Genomic DNA, 27,003 nt, shown 5'->3' on the forward strand with positions numbered 1-27,003 from the left:
GGCTGAGGCAGGAGAATCACTTGAACCCAGGAGGCGGAGGTTGCAGTGAACCTAGATCACACCACTGCACTCCAGCCTGCTGATAGAGCAAGACTTTGTCTCAAAAAAAAAAACTTTAGCCACTTATGATTATAATTAACTCCCTAGAAAATGTGACCAACCCTCTCCCTTTCCTGCCACGCAGTCCCCTGCCCACCCACAGGATGCCCAGCCCAGGATGACACCTCCATTCCACCTTTGCACATGCCAATCTGTCTGCCAGGCACACCCTCCCCAACCCTCAGCTGATGAGTGTCTTCCAAAACCAGCCCCTGAGAAGACGGTCCTGCCGCCCTACGTCCACCCTCACTGCTCCCAGCACCTTATCTAGCAGCAGCACCTGCGGATTGCGTAGGCACACGAGGCTGTGCACGCAGCTCTCTACACCCACAGCGGCATTTCAGCCTTCCAAACCAGATGGACATCGGTATTATTAACTTCTCTTGAGAGCTGGGGAAATAGAGGCACAGAGAGGCACGTGGCTTACTCAAGGTCCCATAGCCAGTGGGTGGAGGCCCTAGGACCAGAACCTGGCCTGACAGCACAGAGCAAACCTCCAGCTGGTGGTGCAGCTGAGGGGACAGCAGCCTTCCCCACAGCACTGTCAGGGACTGTGAGTTCGGGCTCAGGGCTGCCCTGAGCTCCCCAGGGTCTGCCTCGCCCCTGCTCCACAGCCTGGGTCAGGGAAATATCACCTCTGCTGGCCAGGCCTTGGCAGTGACTGCCCTGGAGAAAACTCACTTACTGGAGAAAACAGCACTTTTCATATGCAAATGGCTCAGGCAGTGTGCTTAGGGAAGCAAGGCAGTGCCTTGAGAGATGTATAGGCTGAGGCGGCTGGGACAGGGGGCACATGTAGAGATGATTCAGCCCCATCTTGCCAAGGCCCAGAGAGAGGCGGTGACTTAGGAAAGGTCACAAGCAAGGAACCAGAACCCAGCCTCCCAACTCATAATTTGGCACTTCTTTCCTCCCTCCCCCAACCACCTCTCTGCTATCTTCCTCTCTTTATCCATCAGAGGCTGTGGCCTGAACAAGGACCTGCAGGGGTGGAGTGGAGAGACACGTATTTTATACGATTCTGTAAGCGGCACCATGATGTCCATGTCCCCCGCTCATCCTGGACAAAGTTGAGAGCCACACTTCTGATCCAGTTTCTCCTCCTGCTTTGTTTGTACAAGTAGGGAAACTGAGGCCCAGAGATGCCAAGGGACTTCTCAGGTCACACAGCAGGCAATATGGCAGAGCTAAGACCAGAACTTTTATTCCCTGACCCACACTTGCATCTTCCTGGCTGTTCGTGCTGGAGCTTTGCAAACTTCGCTGTATTTTTAAAACACAGGCAACCAGCCCACTCCTCACGGCTTTGTAATTAATAACCCATCACTCGACTGTGACCATCACCAGCCCTCTAGCTTGCCCTCTAGTGACGAGACTGAAAGCTACGGGCTACTGTTGAAAAGACTGTGTCCCAGCGGCATGACGGCTCATGCTTGTAATCCCAGCACTTTAGGAGGCCGAGACGGGTGGATCACAAGGTCAGGAGCTGGAGACCAGCCTGGCCAACACAGTGAAACCCTGTCCCTACTAAAAATACGAAAATAGCTGGGCGTGGTGGTAGGCACCTGTAATCCTGGCTACTCAGGAGACTGAAGCAGGAGAATCTCTTGAACCAGGAGGCGGAGGTTGCAGTGAGCCAAGATCGCACCACTGCACTCCAACCTGGGTGACAGAGCTAGATGCCATCTCAAAAAAAAAAGAGAAGTATGTATCCCAGGGCAGAAGCAGCTCAAACCATAAGTAGGAGGAATGTCAGCAGGAAAACCATATTCAAAAAAAAAGAAAATAAAAAAACAGGCGACCTATGAAATCTCTCTAGGAAGCACTTCTAAGAGCCCGATCCACCCCTTCTCCACCTCAGGTCACTCATTCCCTGGTGGCTCTAGGCAGAGGAGCGGGCACCTAAGGACAAAGCTGGGTGTCCTGTGAAATGAGGGTTAGACCAATGGACTTTCAGTCCCACGTGCTCCAACAGCCTGGGGCTCCTGTAGAATCAATCGCCTGTGAGGATGGCAGGGCCCTTCCAGGGGAACACCAGGTGCTGGAGGGCCAGCGCTCCCAGTAACTCCCCAGTGCTGGTTCTGAGACACTTTTCAGGCTGTGGCTGAGAGGCGGAATCAGGCTCAGCAGCCGGAAGCAGACACTACCCCAACTCGGCGCTCCTTGCTGCCCAGCGGTGGCCACTAGCAGGAGGAGACCCTGAGGAAAGGCTCGGAGCACACTCGGGGCTCCTTCTGTAATTGGAGCGCGCAGGGATGTTGGGCACAGGGTCGATCCCTGCCTTCCCCAGAGGCCGGGGCAGGCTGGTGCTGGGGACCGGGAGTGTCCTCCACCTCCGGGGAGCAGCTTAATGAACTCCCCACACAGCGGGAGAGGAACCAGGAGGCGTAAAGAGGACCTAGAGGGAAAGGCACAGGCGCCCACACACACGTGCAAGGCGCACACACGCTCTTCACACACATGCACCCTCACAGGCACACACATGCTCTCTACACACACGGACACACACACACTTCACACACATACACCCTCACAGGCGCGCGCGCACACACACACTTCAGACACACACCCTCATAGGCACACACATGCTCTCTACACACACAGGCACACACACGCTCTTCATACACACACCCTCACAGAGACACACACTTCACACACACGCACTCTCACAAACACACCCTCGCAGGCACACACACCTTCACACACACCCTCACAGGCACACACAGGCACACACACGCTCTTCACACACGCTTTCACAGACACACACACATGCTGTCTACACACACGGGCACACACACTCTTCACACACACCCTCACAAATACACAGGCACACACACTTTTCACACACAAAAACACACCCTCACAGACACAATCTAACAGGCACCCACACACATTCACAGATATACACAGACACACACATCCTTCACACACACAGACACACACAGACACACCCTCGCAGGCACACATGCTCTTCACATGCACACACAATGCTCACAGGTATACACCTCCACAGGCACACACACTCTTCACACACACACCCTCTCGCACACCCTTTCACAGGCACACAGCACACACAATGACACACATGTGCACAGGCATGCACACATCCTGACAGGCATACCCCTTTATGGACACACACAAGCTCAGAGGCACATACACACTCTTGACATACACATCCTTTCATAGACATACACACCCTCACAGGCACACACACACACTTCACACACACACCCTCACAGGCACACACACACTCTTGACACATACCCTTTCATAGGCATACACACCCTTACAGGCACACACACACACTTCACACACACACCCTTACAGGCACACACACACACCTCTCACACACACCCTCACAGGCACACACACACACACTTCACACACACCTCACAGGCACACACACACACACTTCACACACACATCCTCACAGGCACACACACACTCTTCACACACACACCCTCACAGGCACACACACACTCTTCACACACACACCCTCACAGGCACACACACACACACTTCACACACACATCCTCACAGGCACACACACACTCTTCACACACACACCCTCACAGGCACACACACACTCTTCACACACACACCCTCACAGGCACACACACACACACTTCACACACACACCCTCACAGGCGCACACACACACACACTTCACACACACATCCTCACAGGCACACACACACTCTTCACACACACACCCTCACAGGCACACACACACTCTTCACACACACACCCTCACAGGCACACACACACACACTTCACACACACACCCTTACAGGCACACACACACACCTCTCACACACACCTTCACAGGCACACACACACACACTTCACACACACACCCTCACAGGCACACACACACACACACTTCACACACACCTCACAGGCACACACACTCTTCACACACACACCCTCACAGGCACACACACACACACCTCACACACACACCCTCACAGGCGCACACACACACTTTACACACACACCCTCACAGGCACACACACACATTTCACACACCCTCACAGGCACACACACATACTTCTCACACACACCCTCACAGGTACACACACACACCTCACACACACACCCTCACAGGCGCGCACACACACCTCACACACACACCCTCACAGGCACACACACACACCTCACACACACACCCTCACAGGCGCACACACACACCTCACACACACACCCTCACAGGCGCACACACACACCTCACACACACACCCTCACAGGCGCACACACACACCTCACACACACACCCTCACAGGCACACACACACACCTCACACACACACCCTCACAGGCGCGCACACACACTTCACACACACACCCTCACAGGCGCACACACACACCTCACACACACACCCTCACAGGTGCGCACACACACTTTACACACACTCCCTCACAGGCGCACACACACATTTCACACACCCTCACAGGCACACACACATACTTCACACACACACCCTCACAGGCACACACACACACCTCACACACACACCCTCACAGGCGCACACACATACTTCACACACACACCCTCACAGGCACACACACACACTTCACACACACCCTCACAGGCACACACACACTTGACACACACACCCTCACAGGCGCACACACACACCTCACACACACACCCTCACAGGCACACACACACACACTTCACACACACACCCTCACAGGCGCACACTCTCACATATACACACTCTCACATATACACACTCTCACGTGCCCATTCACGTGTGCAGGCCTTCACATTTGCTCACATGTGCACACACATCCTCAGATGCACACACTGTCAGATGCAAACACACTCTCCCATGTACTTACATGTGCCCACACACCTCAAAGGCACATACCTGTGCACACCCTTCCTTGCACACACACTCACTTGGGCACACTCATGTCCTCACACATGTTCTCTGGTGGACACACCCTCACACCCACACACACCCTCACACAGATGTAGAGAAGCCCACCTGGCGAGATCGAGGCCTCTGCCCCGTGTCCCATCCCATGCCCCTGAGCCCCCCTCCAGCCTCAGCGGTCCCAGCACAGTGTGCTGTCCCCTGCTGGGCAGACCCTAGACCTGACAGGAGGTTCAGATCAAGATCATGCACAAACATCCCTCGTGTGCGACCCCCTGCAACGTGCACACACCTCTGGAATGTGACTGTGCCTGTGGGCTCCATGACCTGGAGTGTGACCGTGGCCCCATGGCAGCTGCCTGCTGAGGGCATCCCCTGCCCTCCCCAGGACAGAAACAGGCAGCACTGTGGGTGGGACCCAGGAGCGACATGGCCCCCTGTGCTGCCCCCTGAAAGCCGAGGTCCCTCCCGCCCACCCAGCTGCCCACACCAGACACTCAAGGAGGACCTGGACTGGGCCCAGCAGTACCTCTCCCATCCATTGGCTGCTCTGCCTCCTGCCTGCCCCTGCCCAGTACCGGCCATTCGCTCACACCTGTTCCAGGAGCAGTCCCTTGTCCAGCTCACCCCTACTGCCCGCCCCCCCGCACTCTGGCCAGGGGTGTTTCTAAAGCAACCACTTGCTAACCTCCTCCCACGCTCCCACTGCCTTCAGGCACATGGTCCATCCCCAGGCCCTGTCCTCTCCAGCCTCATGCCCTACCCCTTTGTCCACCCAGCCCGCAACCCGCAGCTCCTGCAGCTCCCTCCCCAAGCCCTTTGCACTCCCTGACCTCCCCCCAACTGCCACCCAGCCCTCCCCCTCCACCCACTCAATCCCCATCCTCCCCTGGGTCTCAGCTCAAACGTCCCCTTCTCCCGGAGGCGTCCCAACGCCCAGCCCCATTCTCCCTGCCTCCTCATGCCTGGCACAGGAGCATGTACAGCTCTGTGGTCCTGGCACAGCACACAGCTCAGTACACCTGCTGACTGTGTCCATTTCACACGTCTCTTTGGAGTGCCTTCTGTTTGCCAGGCAGAGTTCTGGGTGCTGAGTGCACGGAGGCCACCTTTTGGCTCATTTCCCAGTAAAGGCAGGCGGGGCACGTGGGAGAAAATCACACACTGTTGGGGAAGGTGTGCTGGTTTGGTTTGGTCCTTCCTGAACTGCTGTTTGGTCACACTGAATAGCTGTGTGACCCTGGACTGGCCACGACCCTCTCTGGGCCTCAGTTTCCTCATTTGTTAAATGTGGGAAAGATGGTTTTGAACTCGGTGATCTTCAAGAAGCCCTCTGGGATTGGAGGAGACGAGAAAGACAGAGAGAAGCTGGCCCTAAAATGGCCTCTCTGCATGTCACCTCCCCGCCCCCAAGGGGGTCTCCCCAGGGCAGTGGGAAGGGGCCGGACTGGTAGAGCTGAACTGCCCCTCCCACTACCGCACAGCTTTGGTTCCCACTACTCACTTGCCCTACCTCGCCTCCCAGCCCTTCCCAAGGACCCTCACAGTAGCACTCAGGACCCCGAGAGTTTCCTATCATATTGTGACCTTGAGACCCCAGCCCCCAGGGCCCCCTCTGTGCCCTACCCAATCCAAGCCAGTCCCTCTCAGAACAAAGCAGGATTGGGCCACCCTCCAGGCTCAGACAGCTCTGCCACTCTCCTGGTCACCTTGCTCCACAGATATCCTGAAGCATGTGGCCTCTCCTGCCCCGCCAGGCATGCCCAGACTGACCGATGCATTCTGCAAGCCCGGGGTCAGGCCAGCCCCACAGGGCGCTCAGGATGGATGGACCACAGAGGTTGGCTGGGTGGGGTGGATGACAGAGCCCCAAGGCCCCAGGGCTAGGAATTAGAGGAATGGGGATAGCACTGTCTGTGGACGAGGAGCAGGTGCCAGGAGACCTGTACTGTTTGGCCGATGGGGAAACAGAAGCTCAGGCAGGGAAGAGAAGCAAGGGGTCAGACAGAGCCAGGAAATAAGCTGGGCTGAGGACAGACAGAACTCTGTTCAGATTCCAGCCCTGCCGCTGAATTGCTGTTTGACTTTATGTGAGCCACTTTTTACTTCTCTGAGCCTCCCACAGGTTGTTGAGCCATCAGATGTCAAGTTCCTGGACCACAGGAAGTGGGTAGATGCCTATAAAAGCCCCATGCAGCCAGGCGCAGTGGCTCACACCTGTAATCCCAGCACTTTGGGAAGCCGATGTGGGTGGATCACCTGAGGTTAGGAGTTCGAGACCAGCCTGACCAATATGGTGAAACCCCGTTTCTATTAAAAATACAAAAATTAGCTAGGCTTGGTGGCATGTGCCTGTAGTCCCAACTACTCGGGAGGGTGAGACAGGAGGAGAATTGCTTGAACCCGGGAGGCAGAGGTTGCAGTGAGCCGAGATCATGCCACTGCACTCCAGCCTGGGCGACAGAGCTAGACTCCGTCTCAAAAAAAAAAAAAAAAAAAAAAAAAATCCAAACCTGGGAAGGCAGGTAGGGCCCTCATCCTCTCCTTCCCCAATCTTCACCCCATCCCTAAAAGAGAGCAGTAAGGAGTCAGAAGACCTAACTGGCTCCAGCCTTTGCTACTCACTGGCAGTACATCCCTGGGCAGGTAACCTCTTGTCTCCAAGTCTTAGTTTTTTCATCTGTAAGATGGGAATAGCTCACCTCCCTCAGGGTGCCTATAAGGCTCAAAACAGGTCATGGACATGAAAACTCTGTAAGGCTGGGCAGATGTCAGGGCTTATGGTTGCAAGATAACCTCTCTTAATACTAGGTGGGTGGGTAAATGGATGGATGGACAGGTGGATGGGTGGACGAATGGATGGACAGGTGGATGTCTAGCTGACGGTACAGATGGATGAATGGACAGATGGAAAGATGGCTAGAAGGATGAACAGATGGATGGATGGATGGATGGACAGGTGGATGGGTGGACAGGTAGATGGATGGACAGGTGGGTGAATGGATGGATGAGTTGATGGATGGATGAGTGGGTGGATGGGTGGGTGGGTGGATGGATGGTTGGGTAGATGGATGGATGGGTGGATGGATGGACGGGTGGATGGGTGGACAGGTAGATGGATGGACAGGTGGGTGGGTGGACAGGTAGATGGATGGACAGGTGGATGGGTGGACAGGTAGATGGATGGACAGGTGGATGGGTGGACAGGTAGATGGATGGACAGGTGGGTGAATGGACGGATGAGTTGATGGATGGATGAGTGGGTGGATGGGTGGAAGGGTGGGTGGGTGGATGGATGGATGGGTAGATGGGTGGATGGATGGACGGGTGGATGGATGGACAGGTGGATGGGTGGACAGGTGGGTGGGTGGGTGGATGAGTAGATGGATGGGTGGGTGGGTGGGTGGGTGGGTGGATGGATGGATGGATGGATGGATGGATGGATGGATGGATGGATGGATATGTGGATGGGTGGACAGACAGATGGATGGACAGATGGGTGGGTAGACGGATGAGTGGGTGGGTGGATGGATGGATGGATGGATGGACAGGTGGATAGGTGGACGGGTGGATGGATGAACAAGTGACCAGGCATATGGGTGAGTAGGTACATGGATCTGTGGTGGGTGACAGAGCTCAAGTTCTAAGTCAGTCAGCACAAGTGAGGGAGTCAGGTTTCATTGCCCCAGTGAAATGCTCTATGATGTCCTCCTTCAAACTAAGCAGCTTCTTTTCCTATGGGTGCTCGCCTTGACATCCTGTGAAGACCACTGCCCCATAAACCCTTTGTTCCTGAAAAGCCAGACTCCCCAGCATGCTCTCCAGGCTCTCCTGGGACTCAGAGGCATCAGGGCCACCTGCCAGTATCTTCAGGCCCATGAGCTCCACGGGAGCAGGGCACATCTGTCCAGACACCGCAGGATCCCTGCGCCCACCCAGGCCCTGGTCAGTCTTCTCCTAGTGAATGAAGCAGGGTGGGGGATGGGCACTGGCTAGGCAGGCCAGGGATGGGTTGGCCAGGGATGGATCAGCCAGGAAGGTGTGGACAGGGTGGGGCTGACTCACTGGGCACGCGGTTGATGGCTTTGAGGGGCCTCAGGACGCGTACAGTGCGGATGGCCGACAGGTTGATGTTCTGAAGGTCCAGGGAGTACTCAACCATCCTGCAGAGAAAGGGGAAAGAGTGAGGGATGGGGCTGGAGGCCAGCTGGGGTCAGGGCCTGGGCCACAGCATTCTCCAGCCACCTGCACACAGCTGCCTGGACAGGGCAAGTAAAGACAGCGGTCGGATCTCCAGCTACATCCGGCCAACGTGTGGCCTGGGGTTGCTTCTGTGGCCCTTGTCTCCTCCTCTGTAAATGGCGCTGGTGACAGATGTGGGCAGGGGCTCAGGGTGTGAAGGGAGCACAGACGTTGGGCCCCAGCTGTGTGCCCAGCACTGTGCCAGGTGGCTCCTGCCCTTCAGGCCCATCCTCCTGGCCTGTGGCCCGTGTCAGCCCCTGTTTCCAGAGCAGCCTCTGAAAGCGGGAGGAGCATCTCCTGCACCAAACAGCTCCACGCCCCACAGTCCATGCTCAACCAGCCCTGCAGCTCTTTGGAGGCAGTTTGCCTCCTCCAGGAAGTCTTCCCAGATCTCCCACAAGAGGCAGATCTCTGAGGTCCCTTCATGGTGGAAGCACAGCAAACCTCAGTTGCGGGGCACTGGGAGATGGGTCCGGCCTGCATTCCCAGGATCACCCCCCTGCCCCCATCACCAGATCCTTCCCCCAGCACCTCCCACCCCAGGACTTCAGCGCTGCTGCCAGCTCCACCTGTCACCACCCATGTCACCACTGTCAGTAGGAAATGAAGGCTTTTCCTACACGCTGCACAAACCTGTCCGACTGTTGTGAAGCCGCCACCCCCTCCCGCTGCTTGAAGAGTCATTGAGTGAAAGCTCCGTTCCCTGAAATGCCACCATCATCCATCCCCCACCCGCTGGAGCGCAGGCTCAGGCTCCTGCATGCGCGCACACACACACACCTCCACACCTGTGTGCACACACGCACGGTCACACACCTGCATACGGAGTCACATACACGCACACAACCACACACCCAGTCACACACATACAGTCACACACACAACCACACACCCCCACACACAGTCACACACCTGCACACACGCACACACACGGTCACACACTTGCACACAGTTACACACACGCAGCCACACACCTGCACGGTCACACGCCTGCACACAGTCACACACATGCAACCACACACCCGCACAGTCACACACCTGCACAGTCATACATATGCACACAACCACACACCCACACACACATGCACACAATCACACACCCGCACACAGTCACACACGCACACAACCACACACCCACCCACACACACCTCCAGTCACACACGCATACAACCACACACCCACCTACACAGTCACACACGCACACAACCACACACCCACACACAGTCATACACCTCCACACACAGTCACACACATGCACACAACCACATACCCACACACACAGTCACGTACACAGCCACACACCCGCACACAGTCACGCACCTCCACAGTCACACACATGCACACAACCACACACTTGCACACACATACACACACTTGCACACAGACCCAGAGTCACACACTTGCACACAACCACACACCCACACAAACACAAACATACGCACACAACTGCACACCTGCAGACACACACACACTCCCTTCTTGGACATCCTCATATATGCACCCTCCTACTCAAACCCAAACGCAGATGAGGGGGAGTGACCCAAAAAAGTGACAGAGACCTAGAGCTGGAGACAGAGACCTTGGGGACCTGAGGGGGAGGGAGGAAGGGGAGAGGGGGAGCTGGCAGAGAGCAGGGAGAGAGGAGGGGGGCAGGGGAAGGAGCAGGAGGAGGGAACAGAGGGTTGGGGGAGGGGCGGGGAGAGGAGGTAGTGCGGGGGGAGGGGGCAGCAGCCAGGCAGAGAGGGTGAGGGCCAACGGTGACCTGGAAGGGGCAGCGAGGGAGCGGGACTGCATGAGGATTCTGCGCGTGGGTGAGCCCAACTGTCATTTTCACATTTTGTAGAAAGAGCTCTCCAGGCAGCCGGGAGACACGTGTGACAGAGGGGCTGCGGGGGTGGCACACACAGGCACATAAACAGGCGCTGGCACCCGCGGGGCCCAGGACTGCCGAGTCCCATCGCAGGCAGCCAGGACCAGCTCCAGCCAGCCCTCCCCACCATGCCCCACCCCCACACAGACGTGGCCCCTCTTCCTCCTGCCTTGGTTTTCCAGATCCTGTGGGGGGCGGGGTGGGGGGAAGTCAGTCCCTAGGGAGAGCTGGGAACGCCCTCAGGCTCAGTTCATGCTTTGCTGGATGAGCTGCAGGTGGGGGCTCCCAGCCCACACCAGACTGAACCCACCCATGTGCTGCCTTCCCAGGGCCCAGAGGGCACACCTGCCCAGCTCTGGCAGGCACTCTTCGAGGACTTGTTCCCATCCCCATGAAGCCTCGCCATGAAAATAAACAGATGCCTGCAAGATGGATGGGTAGACAGAAAAGCAAGGCTGTTTGAGGCCCTACTGGGTGCCAGGCACTGTTCTCTTTACCTGTGGGAACCCATTTCAATCTCCACTCATTTGGGCACGGGCCCATTACTCTCTCCTGCCACAGCCTCTCTCCATTCCACCGCCGACCAGGGCAAGCCACATCCATGACTGGCTCATTGAGAGAGCCCTTGGAACGACCCCCTGCTGGTCCCTAACTCCCCTCCCCCACACGGCCACCTGGCTCCACCTTCCCCGCCCAGTCTGACTGTTGGCTCTCAGTTAAGTGAGGGCACCAACCATGGCCCCTGCCCCACGATAGGCTGGGGGGCAAGAATGCCCCCGTGCACAATTCAGCCCCTTGATGACAAAGAGTGTTTTTTTTCTTCTTTTTTTTTGAGACGGAGTTTCACTCTTGTTGCCCAGGCTGGAGTGCAGTGGCACTATCTCGGCTCACCGCAACCTCCGCCTCCCAGGTTCAAGCGATTCTCCTGCTTCAGCCTCCTGAGTAGCTGGGATTACAGGCACGCACCACCATGCCCAGCTAATTATGTATTTTTAGTAGAGATGGAGTTTCTCCATGTTGGTCAGGCTGGTCTCGAACTCCCAATCTCAGGTGATCCACCCGCTTTGGCCTCCCAAAGTGCTGGGATTACAGGCGTGAGCCACAGTGCCCAGCCGACAAAGAGTGTTTTCTTGCATTTTGTGTTTCTCTACAACAAGGGGTGGCAGGAAGAGACTGACCCCGGGGTCTTCAATGAGATATGAGTTGTGACTGGATGTTACAGGGGGGCCCACGATGACCCAGTTAGTAACTTTAGGGTCTGAACACCTCCCAGACCCCAGCTTTGCCACAGGAGGCTGATCAGACACATGTGCTCTTGGCTACAGACTTGGGCAACCTCCCCGCCATCCGCCCCAATCTTGGAGGGGAACGGAAGCAGCCACTGCCTGGCAGTGCATCTGAAGCTCCCAGACACTCTGAGCTGGTCCAAATAGGACAGACCCGGAGCAACGCACTGGCCCAGCCCCTTTCCCTCACCCTGTACCTGACGCTGTGGGTCTTCAGCACAGGAACACACCTTCAGTCTACGTCTGCGGCAAAGATTCCCCAAATTCCCCCTGAGAACCCACTAGGTACAGCCCTCACACCCCAGTGAAAAGTTCCCCCAAGAAAACGTTCCTGTAGAATCTGGTGTCAAGATCTTAGCTCTGAGCTTCCTGGTAACCAAGTCAAAAAAGGAAATATGATGTTACTGAGTTCTTAGCAGCATGAAAGATCTTGACACTGTAGATCCTTCCAGGGAATCCATTTCCTTAAACATTTCTACTGGGTCCTAACTCTTACTTCTCCACTTCATTAACCATTTGCGGGTATTCTGCAGTGGTTGCATCTCCTATCTGGGGGAATAAGATACCGTATAAATGCGTTCAGTGAAGAAGAAACATAGGCACACAGTGAAGAATTGAGTAGTTCTCATTCTTCTCTGAGCAGAAGCGGTTAGAAAGGAGGACACCAGACAAGGATGGGGAGAGAGGAGGGAAGAGGGAAGAGCACTTATTTGGGAGGGAGGAACTGTGGGTTTAAGTCTCTGTCCTGGGAACCTCGCTGTCTTGACAATGACTCCATGCACCAATCGGCCCAACCTGGGACAGCTTGCTGACAGTTCCACCCTCCCTGTCTTAGCCCGGATCACCGGCCCTCTGTCCCGACAGTGGCAGAAGCCTCCCAATTGCCCTCCTGCCCCCTGCTTCCTCCCCTACGTCCCTTCCTCAGTCAGCAGAAATCTCCTAAACTCAGATCTAGCTGTGTCACTCCCACTTAAAACCCTCAGTGACTCCCCATTGCCTTCAGAACAAAGAGACCTTCAAGGCCCTCCGTAATCTGGCCTCAGTCCATCTCCCCCGAGTCTCTGCTCACCCTAGGTGCCGAGTCAGGCATGAGCACCGTGTCTCAATTTTTGCTGAGGCCACCTGGGATGGTAGAAGCTATCTCCCTCCCCTTCTCCTCTTTCCACCCCAGTGACAGCCAAGACAGCTGGGACTTCCTGCCCACATTCCAAAAAGAGAAGGTAAGGAAGGGCCGCCCTGTGGGCTGACTCCCCTCAGGCCCCAAATAAGACATCGCTTACGGGGGTGAGAAATTAATTCCTAATTACACAGTTACTTTATCACGCAACTTCAGTGCTAAGTCTAAAAAAGAAATCAACAAAACCTCCCCACTACCTCCTGCCAGCTCCTAAGCGCTTAATTAGGTAAGTAATGTTGCTTTAAAGAGATCACTTCCATCCTGAAGTCTCCCCAGGAGGAGGTGGCTGTCTTCTGGGGAGAGGGGCTCTGGTGTGGCCAGGCTGGTGGAGGGACCGTGCCAAGGAGGGTAGGGAGGGCGGACATCATTTCTTCCCAGCACCTTCTACTCCGACTTTATTCCTTGAAGAGCCTCCCTCCCCGGCTCCTGGCTCCTAGCAGAGGTCCAGACACCCAGGCCTGGTCCACCAGAGGATCCCATGCCCCCGGCCGGGCCACCATGGATTGGTTCAGGATAGGCATGTGATCCCTGGTGGACCACGAAGGCAGCCCAGCCCATGAGCGGGAACTGCAGGGAAGAGGTCCTCTCCCTGGCTGAGCCACAGCCTGCAAACGCGGAGGCCACCGTGGTTCCGTGGTGGCCTGAGAATTCTGCCAACATAAAGGAAGAGTGAAGCAAGAGCTGGAGAGAGGCAGGCTCCTGACTGCATGCTTGGAGGACCTCCCTTCAGCTAAGCCCAGATCCCTAACCTACCCTCTGCTCTCCCCGGTTACTTGAACCAGTGTCTTCCTTTTGGGTTCTAGGTCCTGCTTGTACTGTGTTTCTGTCAACTGGAACTCAGGGTGCTGGTTGGTTTAGAAAGGTTATCTGAGCACGCACTACCTACCACGAGCTTCATGCCACTTCCGTCAAGTACTCCTCTCTCAGTTGGATTACGGCACCCACTGCAGATGAGGAAACTGAGACAGAAGCGGCCCATGTCAGGCCAGGCATGGTGACTCATGCCTGTAATCCCAGTACTTTGCAAGGCCAAGGCAGGTGGATCGCCTGAAGTCAGGAGTTCAAGACCAGCCTGGCTAACACGGCAAAACCCCGTCTCTACTAAAAATATAAAAAAAAAATTAGCCGGGCATGGTAGCGCATGCCTGTAATCCCAGCTACTCAAGAGGCTAAGGCAGGAGAATTGCTTGAACTCAGGAGGCAGAGATTGCAGTGAACTGAGATTGCGCCACTGCACTCCAGCCTGGGCTATAAGAACAAAACTCTGTCTCAAAAAAGAAGCGATCCATGTCCCACAGTCAGGTACCAAGGAACCCAGGAGCTCTGTGTGACCTGCCCCCTCTCCCACTGCATCAGTCACCAGCAAGGCCAGAGCAGGCCACCGTCTCTGGCTCAGGAGCATGACCCTCTCCTGACCAGATGGGTGGAAGGCCCAATGCCCACCACAGCACTAGGACCAGGGCCAGCATCCTCCAAGGCAGTGCCACCCGATGGTCAGAGTACAGAGCTGGGTTCCAATGCCAGCTTGCTGCTTGCGCACCATGTGACTTTGGGCAAGTCACTGACCTGAAACGTGTTCATATACAGATCTAGCACTCAAGGAACAGCCAAGAAATGTGAGCTATTATTGTATCGCAGCCTCAACTGTTACCTCAGTTCACACGCGCCCACGAATCACATGAGGCCCTCTCCAGACCCCACCCACAGGCAGAGATGAGCTCTTCTGCCTGGTGTCCCACTGATCCTCTATGAGGGCACCTCTGGGCACCTGTCCCTGTTCCTCAGAGCAGGGGCTGGCTCAGAGCCCCTGCTGGGTCCCCAGTGCCCAGCCCAGGTTCTGACTTAGAGGCGGATTCCCTGTGCGAGCTTGTCAAACAAATAATTTGAGGGACAAGATCAGAAAAAAAGAAAAAGAAAAAGAAAAAAGAAAAAAAAAAAAAAGCTTGGAGCTGACAAGAAGCCACAAGAAATGACTGAGGTTTAACATCTTTCCAGGAAATACCCCGCCCAGGGGATGATTTCTGTGTGCGGCTGATAAAAATAGGGTGTTTCCTCAATCTTCACAAGGGGCCCACGGGGGCTTTCTTAAAATGTGATTTAAGATGTAGCTAATGGAAGGGAAGCTGAGATGCTGGAAATCACAGATCATCTGTCAGGAGGCAGCTCTGTGATGACTAAGGCTTGTGTTGGTTGATAACTAGACCACCAGCCATTGCCAATATCCGGGGACCCAGCACACAGTAGGTGTTCTTTGGAGAGAGGGAAGGAAGCGGGGAGAGAAGGAGGAAGGAAATAATGGAGAGGATTTGGGGGTAATAACATTAACCCTTGACTGTGGCCAGCACCTCATGATTTATGGGCTCTTTCACCCATTGCTATGGACTGAATATTTATATCCACCTAAAATTGATATATTGAAATTCTGTTCCCCAAGGTGATAGTATTAGGGCCTTTGGGGAGGTGATTAGATCCTGAAGGCAAAGCCCTCAAGAATGAGATTAGCGGCCGGGCGCGGTGGCTCAAGCCTGTAATCCCAGCACTTTGGGAGGCCGAGACGGGCGGATCACGAGGTCAGGAGATCGAGACCATCCTGGTTAACACGGTGAAACCCCGTCTCTACTAAAAAATACAAAAAACTAGCTGGCCGAGGTGGCGGACGCCTGTAGTCCCAGCTACTCGGGAGGCGGAGGCAGGAGAATGGCGTGAACCCGGGAGGCGGAGCTTGCAGTGAGCTGAGATCCGGCCACTGCACTCCAGCCTGGGTGACAGCGCGAGACTCCATCTCAAAAAAAAAAAAAAAAAAAAAGAATGAGATGAGCACCTTTTTATTTTATATACAATTTTTTTTTTTGAGATGGAGTCTCACTCTGTCGCCCAGGCTGGAGCACAGTGGCACAATCTTGGCTCGCTGCAACCTCTGCCACCGGGTTCAAGCAATTCTCCTCCCTCAGCCTCCCGAGTAGCTGGGATTACAGGCATCTGCCACCACACCTGGCTAATTTTTTGTAGTTTTTAGTAGAGACAGGGTTTCACTATCTTGGCCAGGCTGGTCTTGAACTCCTGACCTTGTGATCCACCCACCTTCGCCTCCCAAAGTGCTAGGATTACAGGCGTGAGCTACTGCGCCCGGCAGCACCTTTTTAAAACAGGCAAAAGGAAACTCACCCGCCCCTTCATGTGAGGACTGAAGTGAGGACTCAGTGAAAAGACTCATCTATGAAGAAGCGGCCCCCACCAGACACTGAATCTGCCAACACCTTGATCTTGGACTTCCCAACCCCCAGAACTGTGAGAACTAGATTTCTGTTGTTTATGAGTCACCCGATTTATGGTATCTTGCCGGAGCACCCCAAACAGACTAAGACACCTGTCTTAGTCCGTTTTCTGCTGCTGTAACAGAAGTAGAAAGACTGGATTATATATTTTTTAAAAAGAAATTAATTCGGTTTCCGATTCTGGAGGTTGGGAAGTCCAACATCAAGGAGCCACATCTGGCGAGGGCTTTCTTGCTGTGTCATCGCATGGCAGAAGGGTAAGAAAGTGTGTGTGAGAGAGGGAAGGGGCCAAACTCATCCGTATCAGGAACCCACTCCCACAATAACCATCGCACTCCCACAATAATGGCATTAATGCATCCACAAGGGGTGAGTCCTCATGACCTGGCCACACTTCTTAAAGGTCCTACCTCTCAATTCTGTTGCACTTAGGATTAGGTTGCCAACACATGAACTATGGGAGACACATTCAGACCACAGCAACACCCATAGTTCCTCACACATACCTATGAGGCCAAAGAACAGAGGTGATTAAGCCCACTTGACTGATGCTCTGAAACCAACTCAGGCCAAGCTCAGAGTACAGGGGGGATTTGGGGGAAGAATGCTGGGTTGGCCACAAAGCTGAAGGATGGGCTGCAAAGACAGAACCCAGGCAGGTGGGAACCAGGGCAGCTCCGGGAACCTCAGTGGCAGAAGACCTGGACCTTCTCTCTCCAAGCCTCCATTCAGGTGACTTTACTCCAGTGGTTTATCTCTGGGTAGAGTTGCCAGATACATAGACGCTTCCCAGTTAAATCTGAGCTTCAGATAAACAATGAATAATTTTAGTATATGCCTCATGTCTGCCTCCCGTGAAACTTAGCTCCATTACTCCAGAGTAGTCTTGGCAGCATGCAGGTGGGAACGGCTGCTGGGAACCAGAGAGTGGGCTCTGTGTGGGGCAGAGAGGCTTTCGGCTCTACCAGAGCCTGGGGGAAATGTTCTTCTCAGGGGACTCACCTCACTGCTTTCTGAGGGCTAGTGAGGCTTCCAAGTCCTCAGAGGCAAATCAACTGCTTACATTTCAGCCTCTGGAAAGGTACAACTCCTTCATGTCATGGGTGAGCACAAGCCCTGGGGACATCCAGACCTGAGCAATCCCAGCTCTGATCCATAAAGGCTGAGTGTGTCCTCAGGCAGGCTACCAATCTCTCTGAGACGCCATTTTCTCATCTGCAAAGTGGGGTTAACAATAGTAATTTCTGGGGATTGTGAGGATATAACGCCATCACGGGTGTAAGTCCAGATCAGTCTGTTAATGATAGTTCATGGTAGGCCACCTAAACGGCGTGGTTGCCACCAGCCAGGGCGCCCTTGTGAACTCCGAGAGTAACAAGGCCTGGCCTGGGGTCCTCCCTGTCCAGCATCCCTTTCCAGCCTCCCCACCCTCAGGCACATGGTAGGGGCAGGGCTGACACATCCTGCCAGGGGTGGGCCTTCACCTCCATCTGGCCTATAGGAGCTCTGCCCACCTCTCCCTCAGTGATTGGCTTAGGGATGAGCACGTGCCCCACGCCAGCCAATCCAAGCCAAAGAGGCTCAGTTTCGGTACTGGTTGGAACTGCTGGGAAAGAAAAGGTGTCTCTGAACTGGAGGGAGTCTGCTCTGAGCCCCGAGCTGCCTGCCACCACCCTGCCACCGAAAGAGCTCCAGGGATGGAAGTCAGCACAGACTAGCAGAGCTGTGGGATGGGAGCACATACCATCTAGAGACATCTTTCAGGATTCTAGAGCAAGCGGGCCCTGAAGCTGGAGACCCCTTGGCTTTTCAGTAGAGGAGATGGTAGACTCCCTTAAACCAGGTTCTGAGTTTCCGTCCCATGTAACAGAGATAGTCCTTCCCGATTCATGATTGACACGTGTCAGGCACCTCAGCCCATGGCCAGAGAATCTCTGGTGACTTCCCCCAACATCACACATGGCAGCTACCATCCTGTTTCCATGGAAACGAGCCTCCACAGTGACCATCACCCTCTCTCCCACCCCATCCCATATGCAAATGAGAAAAACACACGAAGGTTCCCACTGGAACCTTCCCCAGTCCACGCCCACCCAACGGCAGCTCAGCTTAAAGAAAATGGCTCCAGATATCTTCTCCCCAGCTCTTTAGTGCCTGGGTGCAACAGACAGGAAACAAACATGTAATGATGCCTCCACAGCTCTGGGGACTTCAGGATGATGACTAGCCTTGGCCCTGCCCTCAGAGCACCCAGTGCATCTGAGCATCCACAGCCACAAGGCAGACAGACCTGTAAGTCCAGGATAGATCAGAGTGTACAGTCAATGACAATACCAGAAGGGTGCCCTGGGCTTCAAGACATTCGGAGGGCTTCCCGTACCCACCAATAGTGCACACAGAGCTGTGCAGGAAGGCCAGCTCCAAAGGCTTCTGGGCATCCCAGTGATCGCCTTCTGATCCCTATGACCACAGCCAGATCTGCTGGCAGGCGCTGGGCTCTGTGGAACTTGCATAGGTTGGTATTGACGTTAGAGATCTCAACATGGCCGGGCGCGGTGGCTCAAGCCTGTAATCCCAGCACTTTGGGAGGCCGAGACGGGCGGATCACAAGGTCAGGAGATCGAGACCATCCTGGCTAACATGATGAAACCCCGTCTCTACTAAAAATACAAAAAACTAGCCGGGCGAGGTGGCGGACGCCTGTAGTCCCAGCTACTCGGGAGGCTGAGGCAGGAGAATGGTGTAAACCCAGGAGGCGGAGCTTGCAGTGAGCTGAGATCCGGCCACTGCACTCCAGCCTGGGCGACAGAGCGAGACTCCGTCTCAAAAAAAAAAAAAAAAAGATCTCAACAGAGTCCTGCCCCCGCCCAGCCAGTGCAGGCAGAGCTCCAGAAGCTCTGACCAGGGCTTGGAGACATGGTCGAGCCACAGCTTTGGCAGAGGGTGAGTGAAGAAACTGAGGCTCAAGGAGAGGAATGTGGCTGACGTGGAGTGCCCCCATGATGTGCATTCTCTCTCTTTTGACCTTATCTGACCCCAGGGAACAACTCTTGTTTGATTTAGCCAAGTTTAATGCTTTGTGCTTTCCTAGCCTCGCTGCAGCTCAGGTGTCCATCAGACCCAGTTCCAACCAAATGCACTAGGGAAGGGAAGGATCCTGGAAAGAATATCTCATTTTCCTGACCCAAGTTGACATGTCCTGTTACTCTTCACCCTTCCTTCCTGTCTAATTCAGACATGACACCCACGGCTTCACCGGCTGCCTTGTGACCATGAAAGAAAGGCCTGGAAAATCACAAGGATGTCAGCCCCCACACTGCAGAACTATCTCCAGTAACCAGAACTTTGTGTTATGTCAGAAAAAAAAAACACTATTCAGGATTCAGGATTTGCTTGAGCCACTGTTGGTTGGGTTTTCTATTACTTGCAGCCAAATGCATCCCCGACAAATACACCCAGCAAGTCACACTGAACCAGGACCCAATCCTAGCCGGTGGAGCTAAGCTTCCTGGGTTCAACTCCTGACTCTGCCCCTTACCAGCCTGTGACCTCAGGCAAGTTACTTCCTGTCACTGCCTCATCTGTGAGGTGGAACTGACCACAGCCCTCATAGGGCTTGTCTGACCATTCAACAAGATGATGCACAGTGTGAGCACTCAGCAGTCAGCGTCCTTATTTTTATCACACTCCTGGAGGAGGCATCAGAGAATTAAATTCCCTTTGCCTTTTAAAGTCCCACTGATGGGGCACTTTGGACAAAAGGAACTCTCAGCCAGCAACCTCAGCAGGGACATACCTGCCTGATCTTTCTAGAAAGCCCTAGCCCAGAGCTGAGGAACAATTCTTAGTGGCTTTTTGTTTCCCAAGAGCCTGTAAGAGTCAGGGTGGAGAAGCTGTTCCCAGCATGCATTCCAGAGACCATGTTTCCAGGGTACAATAAATACATTTTTAGTTTTTTTTTTTTTTTTTTTTTTTTGGAGACAGGATCTTACTCTGTCACCCAGGCTGGAGTGTAGTGGTGCAATCTTGGCTCACTGCAACCTCTGCCTCCCAGCCTCAAGTAATCCTCCCACCTCAGCCTCAGCCTCCTGAGTAGCTGAGACTACAGACACACCTTTTTTCTCTTTTTTTTAAGCTGGGGTTTCACCATGTTGCCCAGGTTGGTCTCAACCTTCTGAGCTCAAGCAATCCACTGACCTCGGCCTCCCAAAGTGCTGGGATTACAGGCAAGAGCCACCGCACTCAGCCCAGGATACAATAAGTCCTAACCCAGCCTCTCCTTCTCACCCTCTAGCCAAAGTGCTAAGTTACTGATGTTACTGGTATCTTTATTAATACTGTTAATGATCACAGAAATTCTTTTTTTAAAAAATGTTTTAAAGAGATGGGCTCTCGCTATGTTGCCCAGACTGATCTCGAACTCCTGGGCTCAAGATATCCTCCCACCTCAGCCTGCTTAGTAGCTGAAACAATTGGCACACACCTCTGGATTGGGTGATCACAGACGTTTTTTTTTTGAGAGTGAGTCTCGCTCTGTCACCCAGACTGGAGTACAGTGGTGCGATCTTAGCTCACTGCAACCTCTCCACCTCCTGGGTTTAAGCTATTCTCCTGCCACCCAAGTAGCTGGGACTACAGGTGCGTGCCACTACGCCCGGCTAGTTTTTGAATTTGTATTTGTATTTCTTTCTTTTTTTTTTTTTTTTTTTTTTTTTTTTGAGATGGAGTTTCACTCTCGTTGCCCAGGCTGGAGTGCAGTGGTGCGATCTGGGCTCATGGCAACCTCCGCCTCCTGGCTTCAAGCAGTTCTCCTGCCTCAGCCTCCCGAGTAGCTGGGATTACAGGTGCCCGCCACCATGCCCAGCTAATTTTTTTGTATTTTTAGAAGAGACAGGTTTTCACCATGTTGGTCTTGAACTCCTGACCTCAGGTGATCCACCTGCCTTGGTCTCCCAAAGTGCTGGGATAAGTGTGAGCCACCATGCCCGGACTAATTTTTGTATTTTTAGTAAAGATGGGGTTTCATCATGTTGGCCAGGCTGGTCTCAAACTCCTGACCTCAGGTGATCTGCCCCCATCAACCTCCCAAAGTGCTGGGATTATAGGCATGAGCCACAGGGCCCAGCCAATCACAGAACTTCTTACATAGAGTTCCTACTGTTCTGTCCACAAAGTACTTCTACCTGTCATGAGAATTATTTAAATCCTGGACACAGATGCAGAGATGGAGCCCTCCCTATTTCTCTTCCCCTTCCTGTGGTTCCCAGACTGGGAATCATGACCTCTACTTTTCAGTGCTCCTGATTAGGGGCTGCTGTGACAGTCGAATGAGCTGTAGTTTCTCCATAGGTGGCCCACAGACCACATCAGGGCCACCTGGACGTTTGGTTAAAATGCAGATTTCTAGGCTCTGCCATGCCTGCTGGTAGTGTATCCCTGAGCTAAGGACCAGAAATCTGCATTTTAACACATGCCCCAGTGATCCTGCTGCTCCCTGAAGTTGGAGGAGCATTGAGAAGGGGTGAAAGGCCATGCATGTGTTTGGGGAGTGGGGTGGTTGCCCATTCCTGATCTGTGCACACCCCTCCCTCAGCTGTTCCATTCTCCACACAGTCAGAAGCTTTCCAAGTCTTTCAGATGTAAGGTGGTTCCTGTTCTCTGTACTCATCCAAGTCAGGCTCACATCAGCCATGTCCTTGGCAAGCCTCATTCTGGAGAGGTCCCAGTAGCCTCACCCTCTACCCCTGGCTCACCCCCAGAGACCAGACAGCAGAATTCTTGGGGAAGCTTTTAACAGAAGTGCCCAGGCCCCTCCCCACAGGGGGCAATGCCCATTTTGTTTCTGGTTGGGGGAGGAGACAGAATTACCAGCATGATGCACCAAGGGAGATACATAGATAAAGAACATCTCAAGTTTAACAAGAATGTGATTGAATAGTTCATGACCTCCTAATGGACAGAGGCAGAAAAGTGTAACTTAAATGATAAGACAAAGAGTTGGGACTGGCCAGACACAGTGGCTCACGCCTGTAATCCCAGCACTTTGGGAGGCCAAGGAGGGTGGATCACTTGAGGTCAGGAGTTCAAGACCAGCCTGGCCAACATGCTGAAACCCCATGTCTACTAAAAATACAAAACTTAGCCAGGCATGGTGGCACATGCCTATAATCCCAGCTACTCGGGAGGCTGAGGCATGAGAATTACTTGAACCTGGGAAGCTGAGGTTGCAGTTAGCCAAGATGATGCCACTGCACTCCAGCCTGGGCAACAGAGAGAGACCCTGTCTCAAAAAATAATAATAAATAAAAGAGTTGGGTTCAACCAAACACGAATAGAGATGATGACAGCGGCTTTGTCACACACTGGAAAAGTCTAGTGCGGTGCCACAGGACTCGCTGTCCTGAGCTGCGCGAGTACAGGAAGTGCATGGAATGAGCGGCTGCCTCAGGACTCCAAGAGGCCACGGTGAGATGAAATCAACAGCAATAAGTGCAAAGTTTGTCATGTGGGTTTTAAAAATCACCGACTTAGTTCCAGGGTGGGAGAGACCTGGTTTGGAGAGTGAACATGACCCGATGGCAAAAGGGAGCATGACCACTCCCCAGGTCACTGCAATCCCACACTTCACTGGGGCGAGAACAGCCCATTCACTCTACCCCATAAGCCATCATTGGGAGGGTGGGATCCCGTTCTCCTGCCAGGGACAGAGACAGCCTGAAGCAAGTCCAGCAGATGAGGGATGAACGCTGTCCTCTGACAAACAGTGGAGGACTGGGGACATTTCATCTGGAAGGGGAGACTTGAGGAGGACAGGAACTGCCCCCCAACTTCTGAAGGACGGCTGTGAGTTTGTCAGTGACACCATCTCTGCAGCCTCTGGGCCTTTCCTGTGTAATCAAGCCCATGCCCCTTCTCCGGTCTCATCTCTCAGGACCCACCCCACAGAAACCCTGGGCTCCAGCATCCCCTGCCACTCACCCTTCCCTTCCTCATACGCCCCTTCGAGCCTCCCACATGCTTCCCCCTGCCTGAAACTCCCTTTCCCCCAGCCCTCTGCCTGACCAGCTCTTACCCATCCCAGGTCTGTCCCTCAGGGTGACGTACAAAGACACCCCCCCCAAATCAAAAGTAGGGCCCCGTTCCATGACCTGATGGCCCTCTATACTTCTTGATGACAGCATGGATCCCTATTTAGACTTTAGCTGTGGTGATGTGTTTTATTTCTGTTTTCCAAACTGAAAGTTCCATGAAATCACAAAGGGCATGTCTGGTTCATCTTCGTGCCCCCACTGCCCTGCCCAAGGCCTGGCATGTAGTAGATGCTCAATAAAGGTTGATTTAGTGAATGAATGAATGAATGAATGAATGGTACCAGCCGGTGGGAGCCACAGGAAGATCAGTTTCAGCTCCGTGAAAGAAAGCTTTCTAGTGCATTCGGATGTCCTAGTCTGAGACCAGCCGCCTGGTGAGGCGCTGCACTCCCTGCAGGGGCAGCCTGGGAACAGAGGCAGGCCCCCATATCAGACACATCTGCCATGAGGGTTACACCAGATGTGGAGATGAAGGCCGTGACCTCTAAGGAACCTTCCAACTCGGAGGTGTATGTCTGCCTCCACAGCTTGAAGACAGAGCCAGTAATTAATTTGGGGAAGGGGAGGTACAGGAAGGGAGGAAATAGGCTGGTTACTTGGGAAACAGAACATTTATAAGACCATGCCTGGGTGGGACTGCAGGGGATGGGTGGGCGGCTCTGGGGACAGGTCTTGGGTGGGAGGGGGACTGGAGGGCTGGGCTCTGGAGCCAGGGTTGTGACTCCCCATCCTGTCCTCTCCACCCACGCCGTCCCTGGACACAAAGGACGGGAACGACCTTGAGCACAGGGTGGTCCTGTTCACCTGAGTTCCCAAATCCAGCACATAGCTGGGCAGTGAGAGTGCTCATGACTCTAGCAAAAACGTCAGCTGAGCATGGTGGCTCACACCTGTAATCCCAGCGTTTCGAGAGGCCAAGGTGGGAGGATCACTTGAACCCAGGAGGTCACATAGAGAGACCTTGTCTCTACAAAAAAATTAAAAAGTAAAAATAAAAAAAAAAATTAGCCGGGCATGGGGCATGTGCCCATAGTCCCAGCTACTTGGGAGGCTGAAGTGGGAGGATCACCTGAATCCAGGGAGGGCGAGGCTGCAGTAAGCTGTGATCGCACCACTGCACTCCAGCCTGGGTGACAGAATGAAACTGTCTCAAAAAAAAGTCTCCTTTGCATCTATCCCCCAACCAGGACCACCTACATCATGGTGGGGCTTGGTGCAAAGTGAAGATGCAGGGCCCCTTGTTCATAAATGATTAAGAATTTCCAAATAGTGACAGCAGAGTATGGACCCAAGCGTGGGGCCCTGTGTTACTGCACACACTGCATGTCGGCCCCATGCCCAGCCCTCCCTGATCTCCCAAGAATGCTGGCCTGCAGACCTCGCCTCATTCAGCCCCTATCTCGAGGGCCAAGAGAAGATGTCAAACTGAGAGCTCACCACGAAGCTGAAGCTAGGCAGCTCTTCACTCTGTTCAGCTTAGAGCCTCATCGTCTTTATTTATAAATATGAGCAGACAGGAAAGAATCGCTAAGCAATACAGAATGCTTCAAGTCAAAAGGGCAGCATGGGGGTACCCATGGGAGTCAGACAGTGGAGCCAGCAGAACAAATGACTTCCCTGAAACAAGAGTTAGGAAAAATTATCCTTGAACTTGGAAATATGGCAAAGGGAAGGCACTATTTCTCACAATGTCATTTTGAAGCATAATTTAACAGGCCATTTAAAGATTATTTCATTATCCAGGGGGAATACACCTTTGTTTGATTCACAATTTCCTGTTCACTAAAGGTCTGGATGTTGTGAAATTACATTTTAACTTGTAGATTTTTATCTGGCAGATGTATGTGATTTCTGCCCAAAAGAAAACTCCAAAGGTTATGGTTTATTACCCTGTAGGTCATTAACCAGCTTTGATTCCAGTCTCACTTTCTTCCTACATTCTTTCTCCAATGTCTGTTTTCCTAATTCTGCTGATTGCCATCTGCTGAGTCCCTACTCCTTAACGAGCTGGATAAATCTGTCATATACATTCATTCTAAGATTTGTGTAAGAGTCACTTTTTTTTACCTTTTCAGAAATCATACTTTGATACAGGGTTATGTCCAGAATCATGAAAACACTTTTAAGAAGCCTAATTAGTATATAAGGAGATTCAGGTGAATATTGTATTTATAAAACAAGAACAGGCATCCATAAAACAAGAACAGGCACAAGGTGCTCTGAAAAACAAGAAATCCAAAAACAAGAAGCATTCCTGAGAATTAAAAAGACACTGAGGAAATGAATTATTCCATAGGGGCAGTAAATAGGGGAAAGGACATTGCTGAAAAGCCCACTTGTGATTCAAAAGCCCAAGTCAAAGATTTCTCTCATATTACAGACAAAATCTGTGAAAGAAAAGGGCAAAGGCATGCAGAAAAGATAGAGGATAGAATTATCTACATAACGTGAATTCCAGAAGGAGATAGCAGAGAATAATGGGCCATAGCCAAAGAAGAGATGGAAGAACCTTCTTCTGAGATGAAGGAAAGCATGAATCTTTTTTCTTTTTTTTTTTTTTTTTTAGACAGGGTCTCGCTTTGTTGAAGACTAGAGTGCAATGGCACGACCACTGCTCACTGCAGCCTCGACCTCCTGGGCTCAAGGGATACTCCAGCCTCAGCCTCCTGAGTAGCTGGGACTACAGGAGTGTACACCACACCCAGCTAATTTTTTATTTTTTGTAGAGATGGGATCTCACTTATATTGCCCAGGCTGGTCTCAAACTCCTAGGCTCAAGGAATCCTTGCCTCAGCCTCTCAAAATGCTGGGATTACAGAGGTGAGCCACTGCACCTGGCCAAAAGCACCAGTCTTGAGTTCTCTAAGGTCCCACTTAGATCTGCCCTAGGGAAAGGTCTGATCCTGAAGGTAAAGAGAAAAGCCCACAAGCTTCTAGTCAGGAAAAAGAAGATCATCTTCCAAGAAACAGGAACCGGACCTGTACTGGACTCATGTGCAATACTATAGTGTAGGTTTGAATGGCAGGATGTGTGCAGGGTTCTGACTCTAGAACATCACAAATAATTGTCCTCCACACTCA

At 53.2% G+C, this 27,003-nt stretch overlaps 1 protein-coding gene across 1 annotated transcript in view; it reads right to left on the reverse strand.

Annotated features, from left to right (window-relative positions):
* The window catches only part of CACNA1I (calcium voltage-gated channel subunit alpha1 I), a 134,277-nt gene that overhangs the window by 64,809 nt on the left and 42,465 nt on the right, over positions 1-27,003 (reverse strand). The window contains 1 exon segment of the mRNA XM_077949557.1: positions 9,047-9,144. Within this exon segment, the coding sequence (XP_077805683.1) occupies positions 9,047-9,144 (98 nt within the window).

This window comes from Macaca mulatta, chromosome 10 (assembly GCF_049350105.2).
Source record: "Macaca mulatta isolate MMU2019108-1 chromosome 10, T2T-MMU8v2.0, whole genome shotgun sequence".
Classification (NCBI taxonomy): Eukaryota; Metazoa; Chordata; class Mammalia; order Primates; family Cercopithecidae; genus Macaca; species Macaca mulatta.